This window comes from Aspergillus ochraceoroseus (genome assembly GCF_002846915.1).
Source record: "Aspergillus ochraceoroseus IBT 24754 chromosome Unknown P175scaffold_3, whole genome shotgun sequence".
In the NCBI taxonomy this organism is placed as follows: domain Eukaryota; kingdom Fungi; phylum Ascomycota; class Eurotiomycetes; order Eurotiales; family Aspergillaceae; genus Aspergillus; species Aspergillus ochraceoroseus.
The window spans coordinates 1,767,754-1,784,488 of NW_024468478.1; the positions used below are offsets into that span (position 1 = coordinate 1,767,754).

Genomic DNA, 16,735 nt, shown 5'->3' on the forward strand with positions numbered 1-16,735 from the left:
TTTAATTTTTCTAATGGTGGGAACCTTTCTCATTAGTTACAGATTTTGGTTAAAATCAAAATGCATTGAAAATTTCGGGAAAAGTGGATATTGAAAATATACAGGCCAGAGCGGGTAAGCCACAGCGTTTACGGAGTACAAGGACTAGAATATATCCGTCAATGTCGGTAGATGCAGAGATAGTCGAATAGGTCATGGAAAAGACGTGCTCGATTAGAGTGGCATTGTTTGTCTTGACGGAACCCGCCGTTGAGGGGGCAACCACCGGAAGACTTCACTTCCATCCATCTCCTCTCGCCTCGCATAAGGACTCAACCTTGAATACTCCGGTATAGCGTTGTAGAGGGATCCGGAATTCTATCTGTCGGCCCACAAAATAACGGATAGGATGGCGACCACCTGCGACAAATTTCCCCTTTTATGCTGGGAAGTGGAACGCTTAGTGACTGCTCCATATGCGCCTTCACTCCAGGTGAACCCCGCCAGCGGATCAATTATTTAAACATATTAGCTGACCAACCAACTGGGCTTAGGATCTATATGACCTGGCCCAAGAAGTCTCTTCGGACGGAATATGTTCTTGGGCTGTTTATAAGCGCTGTCAGGTCGGGGCATTAGTCGATGTTCTTGTTGATGGCCTATCACGTTCACACTGGGCTCTGCGCCTCATCACAAGCTTCGGTACACTATTCAACTAAATGCTACTACATAAAATTGACCTAACGGGCCTAATAGCACGAGCATCATGTTTTCGTGATAGTCTACTTGAGCGATACCCCTACCTTCTGGATCAATTTCTTCAGCGTTCAATCGAGGGCGGCGAACCTGAGGTTAGTGTCTGTTCGCAGCTGATGAAAGTATATCCCGAGCAAGGCTAAGTATATGACTATAATAGTATTCCTCAGTATGCATCTCGCTGCTATCTACGCCCCTGCCATCTGGTTTCATTCCACCGGCAAGAATTGCACCCTTCATTATGAACTTGATTGACCGCATGAGGGACAACCCATGCGTGGAAACAGTGAGGTCACTGTACTTGATATCAAGCTTTCTTCAGGCATCTCCAAGAATCATCCTCGAAATTTCGGAAGAGATAATGTCGTGCTTCCAGACTGAACTCACAAAAACTCTTCGCAATCTGGAGGACCACATGGGAAACTTACTATGCCTTGCGACTTTTGCGAAACTTGCATCTGCTCCAATTCCTAACATTACAAGTGAAAACGAGACAGAGGCTTCAAATTGGTGGCAAAATATCAAACATTTTTTCGGTATGAAGCGTGGTTTGAAGACCCTCGATCTCGTTTTTCTACGCGTAATTCTTGCTTGTTCTTCCAACCGTGGTAATCTCACTGCTGGTGACTCGGTGGAAAGCATTCGTTTGGCGATTGAAATTTGCAATGTTGTCAACCAGGAACAAAGGAATTCTTGGATTGCGGGCAATTCCCTTAAAATCGCGAAACTCTGTGAAAAGATTACACGAGAGGGAGTAGATCCTAGTGTTCGAATGCTTGTATGCACCTCTTCAGTGCCTTTGTTGGATTTGGCCATACTAACCCAGTCCTGATAGGGTATAACTTTTCTGGTTTCTCTTATTCCTCCCTCATCATTGCCACCAGATCTAGTGAGACTTGGCCTGGATTGGTTGCTTTCGGAAGATAGCAGAGTTGTGCTGGAAACACTCCCTCGAGACCCTGCAACCCGCTTGGTAGAAGCTAATATTGTGAGTAAAGGGGGATGTGAGTTGAAAGGCCTTTTCTAAGTGTTTGCAGATTTGCTCCGGACAATACGCGGTGAAAAAAGTGCTTAACTATATATTTACTACGTTGTCAACGAAGCCGTCCGTCAATATAGCCAATCTTCAAATGGCAAGACTATTACTGCTTGGATTGCGCAGTTTTGACTCGCACCAATTTCCCTCGGGAATTACAGATATAGTATCCAATCAATATAGGGATACTATTAACAGGCTCGCCGACACTTTTCCGAGAAGACCCTCCCTGTTGAAATGTGACGGTTCCAACAATTGCTATGCGTCGATTTCGAGACTAGAAAACGAACTACTATTTGATCTACTTACTTTCTGCCTCCAGGCATCAATGGCTTCAAACATAGAATGCTCGCAGTCAACCGAGGTTATGGTACTGATGAACTTCATGACGAAGACCAAACAACTGCTGCCTGAATTTAAATGCATATTTTCAGAGAGCAGGCCTCTCGATTTCAGGGCTTCATTCTCATCACTCAAAATTCGTGAAACAGCCCAATTTGCGAGAAGCGATTGGAGAACCGGAATAAGGGAGACGATGATTGCTAGCACACGAATCCTTAATGATGATATTGTGCAAAAGGTGGAAGATATTTGCTATGAGCTCGAGCAGCGTTGCGGCAACATTGAAGAGCCTCTCAGGGTCGCTGCAGAAGAGCGCAACAAATACTTTTTGGAGACAGAGCAACTCAAGCAAAACAATAATGACTTGAAAACCCGGTTAAACGAAGAATCTAATACGGTTGCCGAACTTCGAGAAGAGTTTTCTCGCCTAGAAAGTCACGCAGATGCTGCCACTGAGCGTGCTGAGGAGTTGCTGAGTAGCTTAACTCAGACACGACAAGAACTCGAAGATTTAAAGCGCAGTTCTCGAGAGATCATAGTTAATGAGCGTGAATTGGCTCGAACCAAAGAGTTAGACTTGATCGCTTCCATTACCCAAAAAGATGATCAGTTAGAGGGGCTTCAAGAAGATATTAAGCGTGAGAAAGAGGAAAATGAGCGAGCAATCGCGATTATAGCATCTATTTCAGATGGAAGAGATACTTCCCTGGAGACCATCGCTTCTCTAAATTGCCAGGTCTCAACCCTTCGAACAGAGCTGGAGAATTCCGAAACGCTTCTATCGGAAAAGCGCGAGCAGCTCGAACGACTCTTTGCTGAAAAAAACACCGCGGCCGAATTGGCGGAAAATCTGCGAATGAAGGTTAGTCATATGTTTCCAGCCTTGAAACAGTCTTCCCACTTTCTAACAATCACATAGCTCGATGGAAAGGAGTCTGAATTTGAGAACCTCAGGGCTGCATTGCGGGATACTACGGAGAGTTTTAAGGAGGAGCTAGAGACACTCAGACAACAGTCAGACCTGCGACATTCAAATATGGCTCAAGAGGTAAATTCGCTTAACATAAATCACTGTTATGATCTTTCTTACTAACCCTCCGTAGTGTAACAAACACAAGGAAAATATCCTGTCCCTACAACACGAGATGCATGAAGCGACATTAAATTCCACCAGAGAGCTACAAACAAAAGAAAAGAGAATACAACATTTGGACAAGAAGGTGAGGGTTACAGATAGCACGAGAGAATCTATATTCTGATGGAAATTTTGTACAGGTGCAGCACTTACGAGAAGAACGAGCGGCCAAGGCACGAGAATTTTCGGAAGCCCAGCAGCATATCGGTCGACTTATGAGTGTAATGGGCTTTAAACAGACTGCTTATGATTCTAGAACTACGGGAACACCACGCCCCCGTTCATCATTCGACTTATCGCAAGTGGCTGCAATGCAAACGCAAACAAATTCAGGGGAAGACATCCCCCAAGGCAAAGATGAAGAAGCTCTTGCCTCGCCTCTTGATTCCAACATGTCTCAGACTAGCGCCCGTAGCCCTAAAAGATCTCGGAATAGCGCATTCCCCCTTGTTGATCCATCACCTCCTCATTCTTCTTCCCATGGGACCAGCAAAAAGCCCAGGGATTTAGCTGGTCTGAGCAACTCCAAGACTCCAAGGGAACGACGACCACTTAAAGAGGTCGACTATAACAGCCAGCCAAGCTCACAGGGCAGCGACAGCTCGGTATTGTCCCAGAGTAGGACGGTCCAAGATAATCAATTCAACAAGCAGACAGATCGGCATCAACTTGAGGACATAGATCTGGATTTAGACCTAGAGTTCTCGAAAGATTTTGTCTTCACGAGCACCGCATTATCGGAGTTTAACAAACCTTCTCATTCCTGACATATCGACACCACCCCGTGGCCATAGAGGCAATTAAAACCATCTTATATTATCTTTGCCAGCCTTTTTCATGTTGATGGTTTTTGGTCTATTCTATATAATTACAATTTCTCCTTGTCCCCGGGCAAATAGTAGGCCATAGTACGTAGTGGTGGTATCTGAGAATTCCTACCTACGTTTTGCGGCTACCTGCAACCAATCCTCTTGCGATTGCAAAGTGATCAGAAGTTCCTAGCTTTACAAAGTGCCGACATGTCTCAGGAGCAAAGAAGTGGTTTGATTCAAAGCTGCGAGAACATTCATTTAACAAGATATTGCGAGGGAATTTCTGCATTATCACTTTTTTCCGATAAATGATAATATCATCTCAAGGCTGCTAGGCAACTGAATATACTGAAAATTCTGTGTCGTCGATTCCACTTCACTTCAACTTGACCCCAACCTGATTTCTTTCACCCTCTCATCACTCACTTTCAATTCTTAGCCACCTTTTCTCCTTACCATTTTGACATCCTTCCCTCCCCTTTTCTGGTTGTATTATCTTATGCAGGCACATTATTTACCATGTATTCTACGAGGAACTATCGTCCTTTGCTTGAGAACCAACGTGGCCCTCCCCAGAGATCCTCTGCTCAATCTGCTCCGCAAATCCGGGCTCTCTGGAAATCCTGGGAATCGGTTGCTGTGAATCTTTCTAACGTCCCTAAAGAGGCAAACACATTGTGTCTCTGGAAGGCGTTTCGAGACCAAGGCAATATACTCTCAATCGATATCTTTGAAGATTCCCATGGGAATCGAGCTTCAAGGGCCAAGATTCGCTTTAGGTAGGCCATTCTCTTCGGGAATTTCTTTCTTTCTTCTGAACCATGGCAGACCACCTCCATCAACGGCCTTCTGGAAGAGGGGGAACTGGCAAATCATTCTACCAAATGGAAGATCATCATCCGTTTTGCTTAGTCTCGACAATAAACCCCCTGAGTGGACGATCCAAAGCTCTGTTCGTCCTGATGTGTCCTATCCAGCGGAGATTGTAAGTGATTTTTTTAGTTCAAACGTTGATGGTTGTTTCTATTTCTAACGTGATTCTATTACAAGGACATCCCCATTTCTTCCATGGATATCGGAATACTTGTCAATGACACAACTATGCGGCCCATGCGAACCGTAGGATCTGGGCTGAATGAAAATACCTCCTTAGTTCTGAACCTAAGACGCAAGGATATGCTGGTGTACTTCCCGATTTCCACACATGGTGCCCCGAATATATTGGTATTTCACGAATACCGTCTCAGAGTTCCATTCTCGCAACTGGATAGGTTTTTTCAAAGCAAGAATCCTTCAACAGGGGTAATCTCCCACTTCACCGTCCTGGAATCGCCGCCAATCTATCACCGTCGGATTAAGAATATCGAGACTACCTTTATCGAAGAGAGTACTTGGAGGGAATCAGATACCTGGTTCCGACAGACCCATATTGTGCATAATCCACAGACACTTGTTACTCTTCCCGTTAACTTGCGAAGACAGGATCAAATTATTGATATTGGTAAGCATCAGCCGTTACTCCTCTTTTTATTTTCTTAACATATTCAATGTAGGTCGCTGGAATGCCTTAAGAATAAACTTTCCTGCAAAGTGTGATGAGAGAGGAAAGTTTAGTTTGCTCTGCGATGCCCTAAGCGATCATAACCTGGTCGTTGAGCAGACAGATCGGTTTACCTTGTGCGATGGGACAAAGAAAGCACCGCTTCCTATTTGGAAATGGATTGATGTACCTGATTCTAATGGACCAGGTACATCATACTCATCCCTGCAGGATCTCATTGATCCAGCTCACATCCATTTACCTTTTGCAGTCCGCTATCAGCTGGAAGTATGTCTATCCCATGGCTATCTCTCAGAGTTCAACATGAGCCGTGAGTTCGCTCTCAACCTAGCCGAACTTGGAGAGAAAGAAGCAACAAGGCTCCTTGAACATGTAGCGATGCAAAAAAAGATCTATTACAATCCAATGGATATATTCAAACTCGAATTTACCAAGGGAATTACTGATAGAAGAATACCACCCTACTGCTGCTATATGCGTTCTGCTAGAATCACTCCCAGCACCATATACTACAATGTTCCATCCGTTGATATTTCAAACCGTGTTATTCGACACTACATCGACCTGGCTGATAATTTTCTCCGAGTAAGATTCACCGATGAAAAACAGCTCGGCCGCATTTACTCAACTGCTGATAACACAATGGATGAAGTCTTCACTCGCATCAAGAGGGCTTTGGCAAATGGTATCGTTATCGGAAACACAAAGTACGAGTTCCTCGCTTTTGGCAACTCCCAATTTCGCGAGCATGGGGCTTATTTCTTTGCACCAAAAGATGGTGTTACAGCTGCGAGTATGCGTGCGTGGATGGGGCAATTCAGTCATATTAGAAATGTCGCAAAACATGCAGCAAGACTGGGACAGTGCTTCTCTACGACAAGAGCTGTCTCGGGTTGCTCTGTGCATGTCAAAAAAATACAGGACGTGTCGAGAAATGGATACGTTTTCTCGGATGGTGTGGGGAGGATCTCATCTTTTTTAGCTCAAATTGCGATGTCAGAGCTCAAGGTTAAAACACCTTCTAGAGAACCACCGTCTGCATTCCAGTTTCGCCTTGGAGGCTGCAAAGGCATGCTCATCGTCTCTCCAGAAGCCAGCCGGCAAGAGGTTCATATTCGGAGAAGCCAATACAAATTTTCAGCACGTCACAGTGGTCTGGAAATCATTCGCTGGTCCCAGTTCTCCATTGCAACACTCAATCGACAGCTGATTCTTGTGCTTTCCACACTTGGGATTCCTGATGAAGCATTCCATCTCAAACTCAGGTCGATGCTAAGAAACTTAGACGAAGCGATTGAAAGCGATTCCAAGGCCATAAATTTACTCAAAACGTACGTGGATCCCAATCAAATGACTCTGACTGTGAGTCAAATGATCTTTGACGGCTTCCGGAGATCAAAGGAACCGTTTATAACATCCGTCTTCAATCTTTGGAGAGTGTGGCATCTAAAGTACCTGAAGGAAAAGGCGAAAATCGCAATTGAGAAAGGAGCATGCCTTTTGGGGTGCATGGATGAAACTGCAACCCTAAAGGGCTATTTCTCGGATAAAATCCCGAAAAGAGACGCACCCTTTGAGGAAAAGTTGGCAGCTCTGCCTCAAATATTTGTCCAGGTGTCCCATCCTGGGAATGGAGGACAGTACGAAATAATCGAAGGATTGTGTATCCTCGCTCGTAATCCTTCCCTTCATCCTGGTGATATCCGCGTTGTTAGGGCGGTCAATGTTCCTCAACTAAGCCATCTCAAAGATGTCGTTGTCTTACCACAAACCGGGGATCGAGATGTTGCAAGTATGTGCTCCGGTGGCGATCTGGATGGAGACGACTATCTTGTGGTCTGGGACCAGGATTTACTACCTAACGACTGGTTTCGTGAGCCTATGATGTACACTAGCAGGAAAGCTCATGATTTAGACCACGATGTCACTGTGGATGAAATAACCTCCTTCTTTGTCACATACATCAAAAACGATTGCCTTCCTACTATTGCCCACGCTCACCTTGCTTGGGGAGATTCCCTTGACGACGGCGTCGACGAAGCAAAGTGCATTCAACTAGCACAACTTCATTCGGACGCAGTGGATTACAACAAAACCGGAAACCCAGCAGTGATGACGCGCAACCTTCGTCCTCGAAGATGGCCTCATTTCATGGAAAAAAACAACATGCCTGCACACATGGTTTATCGCTCTGGAAAAATCCTCGGCCAGCTATATGACGCTGTCGAACGAGTTGATTTCGTCCCCAGCACTGAAATGTGCTTTGACCGGCGCATCCTGGATTGCGATATCGAGATCAATGAAGTGCTCTGCAACTTTGCCAAAGGCTTAAAAGCTGAATACGACACCGCCATGCGCCGGATCATGGCGCAGCACGATATCAAGACTGAGTTTGAAGTGTGGTCTACTTTCGTACTGAGCCATTCCAAGCTGAACAAAGACTATAAATTCCACGAAGAGATTGGTGCAATCTCAGCTGCCCTCCAGGAAGAATTCCGTAAGAAAATATATGAAGAAATCGGGGGGCGCAGCTTCGAGTTGCTGGCTCCTATGGCAGTTGCCATGTACCGCATTACACATGAAGAAACCGTCGCGGCTTTAGAGAAACACCGCAGAACGGCCGTACCAGACGAGAATAGCCTCCCTACATCAGCTCCCAAAATCGAGCAGAAGATGCCTCTTATCAGCTTTCCTTGGATATTCCCGCAAACACTCGGTCAAATTGCAACCGGCCACTACGAGCAGCTTGCACCAGAAATGCCTGCCCTTAACCAAAGAGGCCGCGATACACCCATCCCCACGATTACAACCAAGGACGAATCGAACGCCCTGGAAACAGGAACAACCCAAACCACGCCCGAAACCAAGGCAGTCACTGACCCTTTCGGTCTCAATATTGGGGACCAAAGCGTCACCACGGCGAGTATCGAAAAAAGCACTCGCTTGGCTGGAAGTCGGCACAATCAGCAGAATCTACAGCTAAGCAGCAGCAGCAGCAGCAGCAACAACAACAACAGCAGCAGGGACATAAACTCCCTAGAGCAGCTCCTTGATTTCGGTCTCTCCAGCCTCCCAAACGCGGCAGCTTCCTCGCTTATCTTCTCAGGAGCTCCTGCAAACAAGGAAACAAGCTTACTGGATTTCGACGTCGTCACGGACAGTGCTAGATGGTTGATCGCACCGGGAGAGGGTGGGGAAACTCCGAAGGAGAGCCAGCTAGTGCAGGATCAAGAAAGTAACCCGAACTGTATTGAGATTATAGACGAAGGTACCTGTGAACCCACGGCGCTTGATACGTTGAACGAGCTTCTTGGTCTTTAGGAGTGATTCCAAGAGTTAGCTTTCGGGGGGTCATAGAGCTTGAAGAACGGGAATATATCTCCATCCATGCATGCATGCATGCATGTATAGTCGCTAATGAAGGCCTTGATACTTGAGCTATCCATAAACTCGATGTCGTGCAGTCAAACCCACCCAGTATAGGTTAGAATGAGTCGGAAAATTTACCCGTAGTGCAGAGGAGGAACCGCAGTTTAGGCTTGACGAAAATGGCCATGTGCGTATAAAGATCTCAAAAAAGGATAAGAGACAATAACTAGTTACTGAAGAAATATTTGTAATGTGTTCTGTTAATTTCCCAGAAGCACGTTTTTTGGAACTCAAAACAGTATTGTAAAAAAACACATTGGAACTCCGATCTTAAAAGAAAAGGGGGGGGGGGGTATCCAGAACTTGATTCAAGAAAAAAGAAAATTAAACTACACCAAAGACAAGACGTAGATAATCCAAAAAAAAAAAAAAAAAAAAAGGAAAAATGAAAAATGAAAACTGCGCGTGGTCTCTGATATGCGTTTGACCTTGTGACTACCATTCCAAGGCACTCTCGCATTTATCCTGCAACAGTTTGACAACAGGATTGAAGACGGCATTAGTGTGCCTCCAATGCGCTAGGCTTCTGGTTCGAGAATAGAAAACAGGGCAGTCCAAACTGTTGCATTTTATTTCGTCACCAAATGGCACATCCATGCAGGATCGACAAATGCGCTCGAGGTTCGAGACCTTCTGCTCGGCTTGTCGCTGACGAGAGATAAGGTCAAGCAAGGAGACGTGAGATTGCTGCATACATGGTGAGCAGAGAGGGGTGTCGGTTTCGGCGTGGAGTTTGTTGGTCTTACACACGACGCATGTGGAAGACCTCATGTACGACTCGAGGGTCTTCTTGCCGCCCTTCCCCGTGCTATAGGTTGTTCCTTTTACACGTCGAATTCGGTGGAACTTCGGCATTTCGTCATACCATTGACGGACGTTTGCCTCCACAAGGTTGAAGATCCGCTCGAGCGGCGGGATGATGTTCTTCGTGATGTAATATTCTGCGTCGAGTTCGAGCTGTGCATCTTGAAGAAGTGTCTCGGGTGGTACACAGCGATCGACCAGTCTCGACCCAGGGGCTCCGGTAACGACAACATATGGGACTCGTTCACCGTACTGCGGCTCCGCGCGAGGATCTTCCAGCATCTTCTTGGTGCTGATGAGAGCCCCCGCAGGAAGCAGTGCCTTATCGCTATATGTTCCCAATTTAACTGCTTTAGCGAAGCAGAAATCTTGTATTGAAACCCTTCCTTGCAGGATTTTCGTGCATTGGTTCTGGAAGTAGCTCTTTACTTGGCTGAGATCTGCGGTCCTGAAGAGAAGCTTGAGAGCCTTCTCTTCGATTTTCTGCTCCGCGGGAGTACCATCGCGTCGAACAGTTTCAATACCCTTAGCGTCAAACTCAGGCTCCTTCTGTTCCCTGTGCTCGTACTTGAAGCCAACGTATCGTTTCTTAGCAAGAAGCACGCAGGGGTGATAGACCTTCTCGAACTTGAGCTTCACCGGGTGCGGGTTAATATCAGTGACAGCTTGGGCGATTTCTTCTCCAATATCAAAGGCCTCTTCCCGTGTGCGTCCCTTTAGGTAAACAAAGATGCTGTCCGTATCTCCATAGACTACTTCAGCGCCCCATCGTTCCACGGAATGGATAAAAGCAATAGCCTTCTCAAGGGTCTCGCGTCCGGATTGGACGATGCTGTCTGCTATTTCAGAGCAAGGCATCCTCCCTGAAAATGAAGCAGAGGTGTATCCGTACGTAACATTCGCAATCAACTTCAGCGCAAGCTGTCTATTGTTGAGAAGGCGCTGTAGCGCTTTGTCGTCCTTGTCCACTTTCATCCCGGCCTTCACCATCACACGAGTGTCCAGTATCTCTGCGAGCATTTTCGCAAGGAGCGACTTGCGCACTTCTGGTCTTGCATAAATCATGCCATTTGGTGCAATATTTATCTTGTCCTTCAGCAGTTCTAGCAATCGCGGCTGTCTGTTGTAGTCCATAAATCCCATTTTATTTCGCCCCCTCCATTGCTGCACTCTTCCTAGGAAAGTTGAATAGCAATAGTTATACGCGATCATGATACTAGGGTATAATGACTGGAAATCCAAAACGAGAAGAGGACTGGTGTAGAAGTCACTCTGTGGCTCCATAACCAAAGGCAGACACTCAAGGGCATTTTGTTGACCAACTTGTTTCCTGCTTGGGGAGACGAGGATGAAATTCTCCGGTTTTGCAATTCGAAACATTAAGGACTCGACTTTAAATTGAGACCCGCGAGAAAACACAGAGAAAAAATCAATTCCGAGCAATCTGGCTTGCTCACTAGTTCTCGATATAAGCTCGTTCGAGTCGAGAATCTCGATGTTCATTTGGACTCTCGAAACAAAGTAATTGACAACCTTCATAAAGTCTCGAGGTTTAACACTCCGATACCATGTTGTGAGCTCCTGGGATGAATAATGAGGAATTCGTCGGTGCAGGAGGTGGAAAACGACATTTTCCATCGTGTACTGCAACAGATTGAGCTCACTTCTCATAGATCGCCAGATATTGATCATATGTCGCCCGGTAATTCGGATGGATGAGGTGTGATTGAACCCCCATCGATCTGCTTCTTTGCCGAATCGTCCGTGTGCTTGGGATTTGACCCGTGCCAATTCGTCACAAATATCGAAGTCGTACTTCTTCCTGGCTCTCTCAATCACGTAGCCCCAAGAACTATTATGAACCTCGTACCCAGTGATAATGTCAGGATCATACAACCGAACTATGTCAACTAATCGGTTGATCAAATCCAACTCCGTTGGTTCATGTTCCCAATCGACTTTCAAAGCTTTCGACACTTTTATCTCTGGTCCGTCGCCTTCCCCCTGAAATATGACTCCGACACGAGTACCCGGTATATCGCCGTTAGCCTCGAGATACTTATCCTCCGAATTTAGACACCAAAAGAAGGATGCAATTTCATCCTCTTCCGGATTCGGCGCAAGCACTCCACGAGTATTGACATGAATCTCCAAGCTCATAATACTCATATACTGGGCCTGATGTTCAACACTCGCAGATTTTCCATTTTGTGAGTACTTGAACCCGCAGTCGTTTTGCTGGGTAGGGCCTTCAATCTGCGAAAGTGCCTTCGTCTTTACTTCCGGTTCCTCAAATCTAGCCTTTGATTGTACGGCCTTTGTCAAGCATTCACGTTGCTCGTTTTCGAACCAAGTTAAAACCTCAGAGCGGCTTGGGGCCACCGGAGCAAATTCCCATACTCTAGATGTAGATTTGATTCTCAACTGTCGGTCTACTTCCTGCCTGTCAAGTCTATCGCTTGACTCCACGATTCGCTCGCCATATGTCGTAAGGGAACGGCCAGATGGGTCAAAATCGGGAAGGAAGTGTATACTGGTACCTTCAAGCCGAAATTCTCTCCCAGCATAATCGCGTGGGCGATCAGGTACATCGCTCTCTTTACTGTAATGGGGATTTTGGTAAAGAATAGATGGTAAATCGTAATCTTGGAGGGTCGAAGAAACCTCGGTTGGGGTGGGACAAGGGCGTCGCAAGCAACCTAATCGGATGTTTGTTGAGATATTAAATGCATCATATATAAGCGCTGCCGACTCCAAGGCAAAGATATTTGACGTGTCAAACTCTACCCCATGACGGGACGATTGTAATTGCGATGTGTTTATGCTTTTGACATCTGTCTTTGCACTGTCTGTCAATTCCCACAGATCCTTTGAACAAGATCCGTCTTGGCTAAAACGCATTACAGTCATAGGATCATTAGGGTCTTTCACAACTGGGAAGTTCAAAGTACTGTTTTTACCGTTGCCCCTCAGGCGAACTGTTGATTGGGAAGAGAAGATTTTTCCTTGAGAAGCCATGTCTTTTGCATTCTGGCTTAAAGTATCGCTACTTGCAGTGGCTTCAGCTTCTGGGTTTTGTATTTGAGCAATACCAAGTTGCAATGGATTTTGTAAAGGCCGCCTGAAGGGTTGGGAGAAAGCACCAATTGCATGCTTTCGTCTTTTGTGGGAATTATAATCGCCAAGGCCTTCTGTTTGAGGGCGTTTGTTACCTGTTCTTGCGCTCCCGTTCTCAGAATCCAGAAATGTGGACGGTCCAGCGAGGTGCTCAGCTTCGATTAGTTCCGGATGAAAGCCATCAGCGTTAAGCTCGAATGCATCTTCGACAGGGTAATTTTGAAGGCCTGTACCAGAAGTGCCGTCTTGCGGCATATTATCAAGCACATCAACCTGTCCATCGCCATTTTCATCCTCAGAGAATGCTTCATCAATGCTATCCACACCAGAGGAGTAAGGGCCTTCATCGTAGCTATCAGTCAAAACAGCACCTTCGTCAACGTAGTCTGCGGTTTGTTCTTCTATATCCTTACTATCCTCCTTGTATGGAATATTGAGATCCGTGAATCCGTTTTGGCCGGGGAAGAAATCCTCAACGCTCTCCAAAGCGGTTTTGATATTGTCTTCAAAGGAATTTACTTCAAGGAAGCCGTCAAAAGTTATTTTTCGATCACCATCTTGACGTCGTTCTTCTTCAGCGATCTGATAAGTCATTTGCCGGAATTCTTTCTCATGGATCCAATCCCCTTGCGAGCATTTCCTTGGATTAGTTGAGAATGAAACAAGATCTTCGTTGCTAAATGGACTACTATCCGGATCAAGGAGGCCAAGGCGTTTCTTTCGTCGCCGTTTTTCATCCTGCCACAACCCCGCCATACTCGGCACAAGCCTTTCATTGGAAAACACGGGCTTCAGGTATTCGCTGAAGTCATTGTGAATTGACCGTTCGCTGATTTCCAGTCGGTTCAGAATATCTTGAGTGCAAATATCGGCTTCCAAAGGACAGTGGCTTTGCTTAGCGAGAACAGTTTCATCGGAAATCCAGTCTGGCTGAATCGATCGGTCATGCCAACGGTGAGATAAATCAAAAAGATCTAGGTACTCCGGTACAGGAGAGCGAAACTTCACCTTGGAACATTTCATGAACGCACACCCATACAAACTGTAGTCACACATCCACTGTGGGACATATTGCATGTGGCTTTCGTATGGTTGAATCGACTTTTTCATCACGGCGCCTTGAAGCAGCAAGTCCGCTAATCTTGTAGTGTAGATCGGGTTGAGTAAATAAATCTTAAAGAAGAACTGATACCCCACGTGGTAACCATAGAAGGGGACACCCTTCACCAAGGTGATATGTGCAACATAGACAGCGTTTTTATCATACGCATTGCGACGGTAGCTTACTGCCAAGGCATGGTCGATAGACAGATGAAGACGGCTTATCGAGGAACGGACTAAGGACTGGTTAATTCTAGAACGAAAGCATGTAAAAACTGCCCCAACTCACCTATTTCTGGATTCAGGTCCCCGTCATACCGCACATAGAGATAAGGAAATACGCCATGGACATGAACGCAAACCTTTTGGCCGGTTTCTGTAGTCCCAAATATCCTAATCACGGGAACTTTCGGTCTGTCATCTTTCGCTCCTATGCCATCCTTGTAAGGCAGAGGGGGGTCAAATTCTGACGGGTTTGCCTGGTAGTGATCTACACAATTGAGGCGCACTTGGAAGGATTCCATCGGTCCTGTTGGTTTCGTGACAGCCAAAGCTGTCAGCGACAGAGCAAAAGAACATATGCAACACTCATATTATGAGTATGGTCATCCTAATGGAACGACGTGATTTGACTTGGGCGTAGAATGTGCCAGACATGATATGATGGCCGGCAAAAACAAGTTCACGCGTTTGGGTGGCGCGGAAGAACGCCAGGTCACGTGAATACCGGCAGGCTCATTATCAACGATACGGACTTCAGTAAAAGCTAAACACATCAACGTCTTCGCACGACAGTGCTGGTCATTGTTTGAGCTCCTGTTTCTCTTCTGATCTGTTATATTTCTCTATAAAATCCCATACACACCGTCTTTCTTCCACTCTGTTTCGTCTTCCTCTCCAACCTTGTCGCCAATATGTCGTCGCGAAAACCTGCGGACGTCGCATCCAAAGAGCGCAACGAATATATCCCAGCATTCATCTCAAAGAAGCCGTTCTACGTTGATGATGATGACTCTGCAAATGATTACCTAGAGCACCAGCGTCTACATAAATCGACAACAGACCAGTCGAAATGGTACGACCGCGGGAAGCGCACTGGTCCAGCCGCCACCAAATATCGCAAAGGCGCCTGTGAGAATTGCGGTGCCATCACCCACAAAACCAAAGAGTGCCTTAGTCGACCAAGAAAGCAGGGTGCTAAATGGACGGGCAAAGACATACAAGCCGATGAAGTTGTCCAGAACGTAGATTTAGGTTGGGACGCCAAAAGAGACCGATGGAATGGCTACGACGCAAGCGAGTATCACCAGGTGGTAGAGGAATATGAAGAATTAGAAAGGCTAAAGCGACTAGCTAAAAACGATTCTAAGAATGGGCAAGATCAAGGTGGAAACGAAGATGCCGACGAAGAAGCTTCCGGACAAGAAGCTCGGTACGCCGAGGAATCTGATATGGGAAGGCAGCAAAGCACATCCACACGCAACCTCCGTATTCGAGAAGATACCGCTAAATACTTGTTGAATCTTGATCTGGACTCCGCCAAATACGATCCGAAAACGCGACGAATGGTTGACATGGGCGCTCAAGAGGACCAGGCTGCTGCCCTTGTTGCTGAGGAAAACTTCGTCCGTTCTTCCGGTGATGCTGCAGAATTTGAGAGAGCTCAACGTTACGCCTGGGAGGCGCAAGAACGTGGGTCACAGAAAATTCATTTGCAGGCGAACCCAACATCAGGCGAAATAATGCGAAAGAAGGAAATCGCCGAAGGTGAAGCTAAGCGTCAAGCACAGCGAAAGGCACTCTTGGATAAATATGGCGGGGGAGAACACCTTAATCACACGCCGCTGCGCGACACCATGGTAATCGAAAATGAAAAATTCGTTGAATACGATGAAACAGGAGCAATCAAAGGTGCTCCTAAGAAAGCCGCGAAATCTAAATACGCCGAAGATATTCTTACCAACAACCACAAATCTGTGTGGGGGAGCTGGTGGCACAATTTTGAATGGGGTTACGCTTGCTGTTTTTCTACTGTCAAAAATAGCTACTGTACCGGCGATGATGGAAAGAGAGCTTTCCAAGAAGCAGGTAACATGCTGCTGCTAGCTGATGTCGTTGCTGACGGTGAAAAACCGTCTGATGACTCTGAGGAGAAAAATGGAGATGCTCAGGGCTCGGGAGATACCAATCAGGGGAAAGAATCTACGACGAAGAAAAGAACACTGATGGAAGTTCAAACAGGAATTTCAGAAGAGGAGTTTGATTCCTATAAACGCAGCCGACTGGCAGCCGATGATCCAATGGCCACTTTCATAGGGAAAGAATAATTATGCGGCTTAAATTATTTGCATTAGCGCTTCTAATTATGCCCAGATTTCCTTTGATATATTAGCAACCAATTCTTAAGGTATTTGCAAGACTAAAATGAATGTTGTATCAAGATTTCCCTGTAAGTAAATACCAGTTAACCAACCCATCATCATGATCTTTTTTGGTTACGAAAGACAGTCTTGAAAAATGCTCTCATATCACGTGGAGATAGGGAGATAAGCTGAGATCATGTGACAATTTCCTATTTTAGGAGGGTTTATCACGGGACCAGGGCACAAGCCCTGGTTGGCACACCTCGCTTAGCAAGATCCCCCGATCCCAGCGCAACTTTC

At 46.0% G+C, this 16,735-nt stretch overlaps 4 protein-coding genes across 4 annotated transcripts; 3 read left to right on the plus strand and 1 right to left on the minus strand.

Moving 5' to 3' along the window:
• Positions 1–349: 349 nt before the first annotated feature.
• P175DRAFT_0203917 (uncharacterized protein) lies at positions 350–4,101 on the plus strand. The gene is made up of 9 exons (XM_040892577.1): positions 350–472; positions 534–681; positions 736–830; positions 896–1,513; positions 1,571–1,723; positions 1,773–2,975; positions 3,033–3,161; positions 3,217–3,333; positions 3,389–4,101. Exons 1-9 carry the CDS (start codon positions 389–391, stop codon positions 4,013–4,015), a joined length of 3,174 nt encoding a protein of 1,057 aa, XP_040753275.1. The 5' UTR covers positions 350–388; the 3' UTR covers positions 4,016–4,101.
• A 478-nt stretch (positions 4,102–4,579) lies between these two features.
• Positions 4,580–8,942, plus strand: P175DRAFT_0531418 (RNA dependent RNA polymerase; the record flags this gene model as incomplete). The annotated part of the gene is made up of 4 exons (XM_040899873.1): positions 4,580–4,839; positions 4,889–5,045; positions 5,111–5,561; positions 5,614–8,942. 4 exons carry the CDS (start codon positions 4,580–4,582, stop codon positions 8,940–8,942), a joined length of 4,197 nt encoding a protein of 1,398 aa, XP_040753276.1.
• Positions 8,943–9,408: 466 nt separating this feature from the next.
• Positions 9,409–14,725, minus strand: P175DRAFT_0457016 (DNA-directed DNA polymerase zeta catalytic subunit REV3). The gene is made up of 2 exons (XM_040894640.1): positions 14,362–14,725; positions 9,409–14,308 (listed from the first exon to the last, which is right to left on the minus strand). The coding sequence occupies exons 1-2, from the start codon at positions 14,594–14,596 to the stop codon at positions 9,486–9,488; spliced, it is 5,058 nt and encodes a 1,685-aa protein (XP_040753277.1). The 5' UTR covers positions 14,597–14,725; the 3' UTR covers positions 9,409–9,485.
• Positions 14,726–14,851: 126 nt separating this feature from the next.
• slu7 (mRNA splicing protein SLU7) lies at positions 14,852–16,513 on the plus strand. The gene has a single exon (XM_040894641.1). It carries the CDS (start codon positions 14,987–14,989, stop codon positions 16,397–16,399), a length of 1,413 nt encoding a protein of 470 aa, XP_040753278.1. The 5' UTR covers positions 14,852–14,986; the 3' UTR covers positions 16,400–16,513.
• Positions 16,514–16,735: the final 222 nt, after the last annotated feature.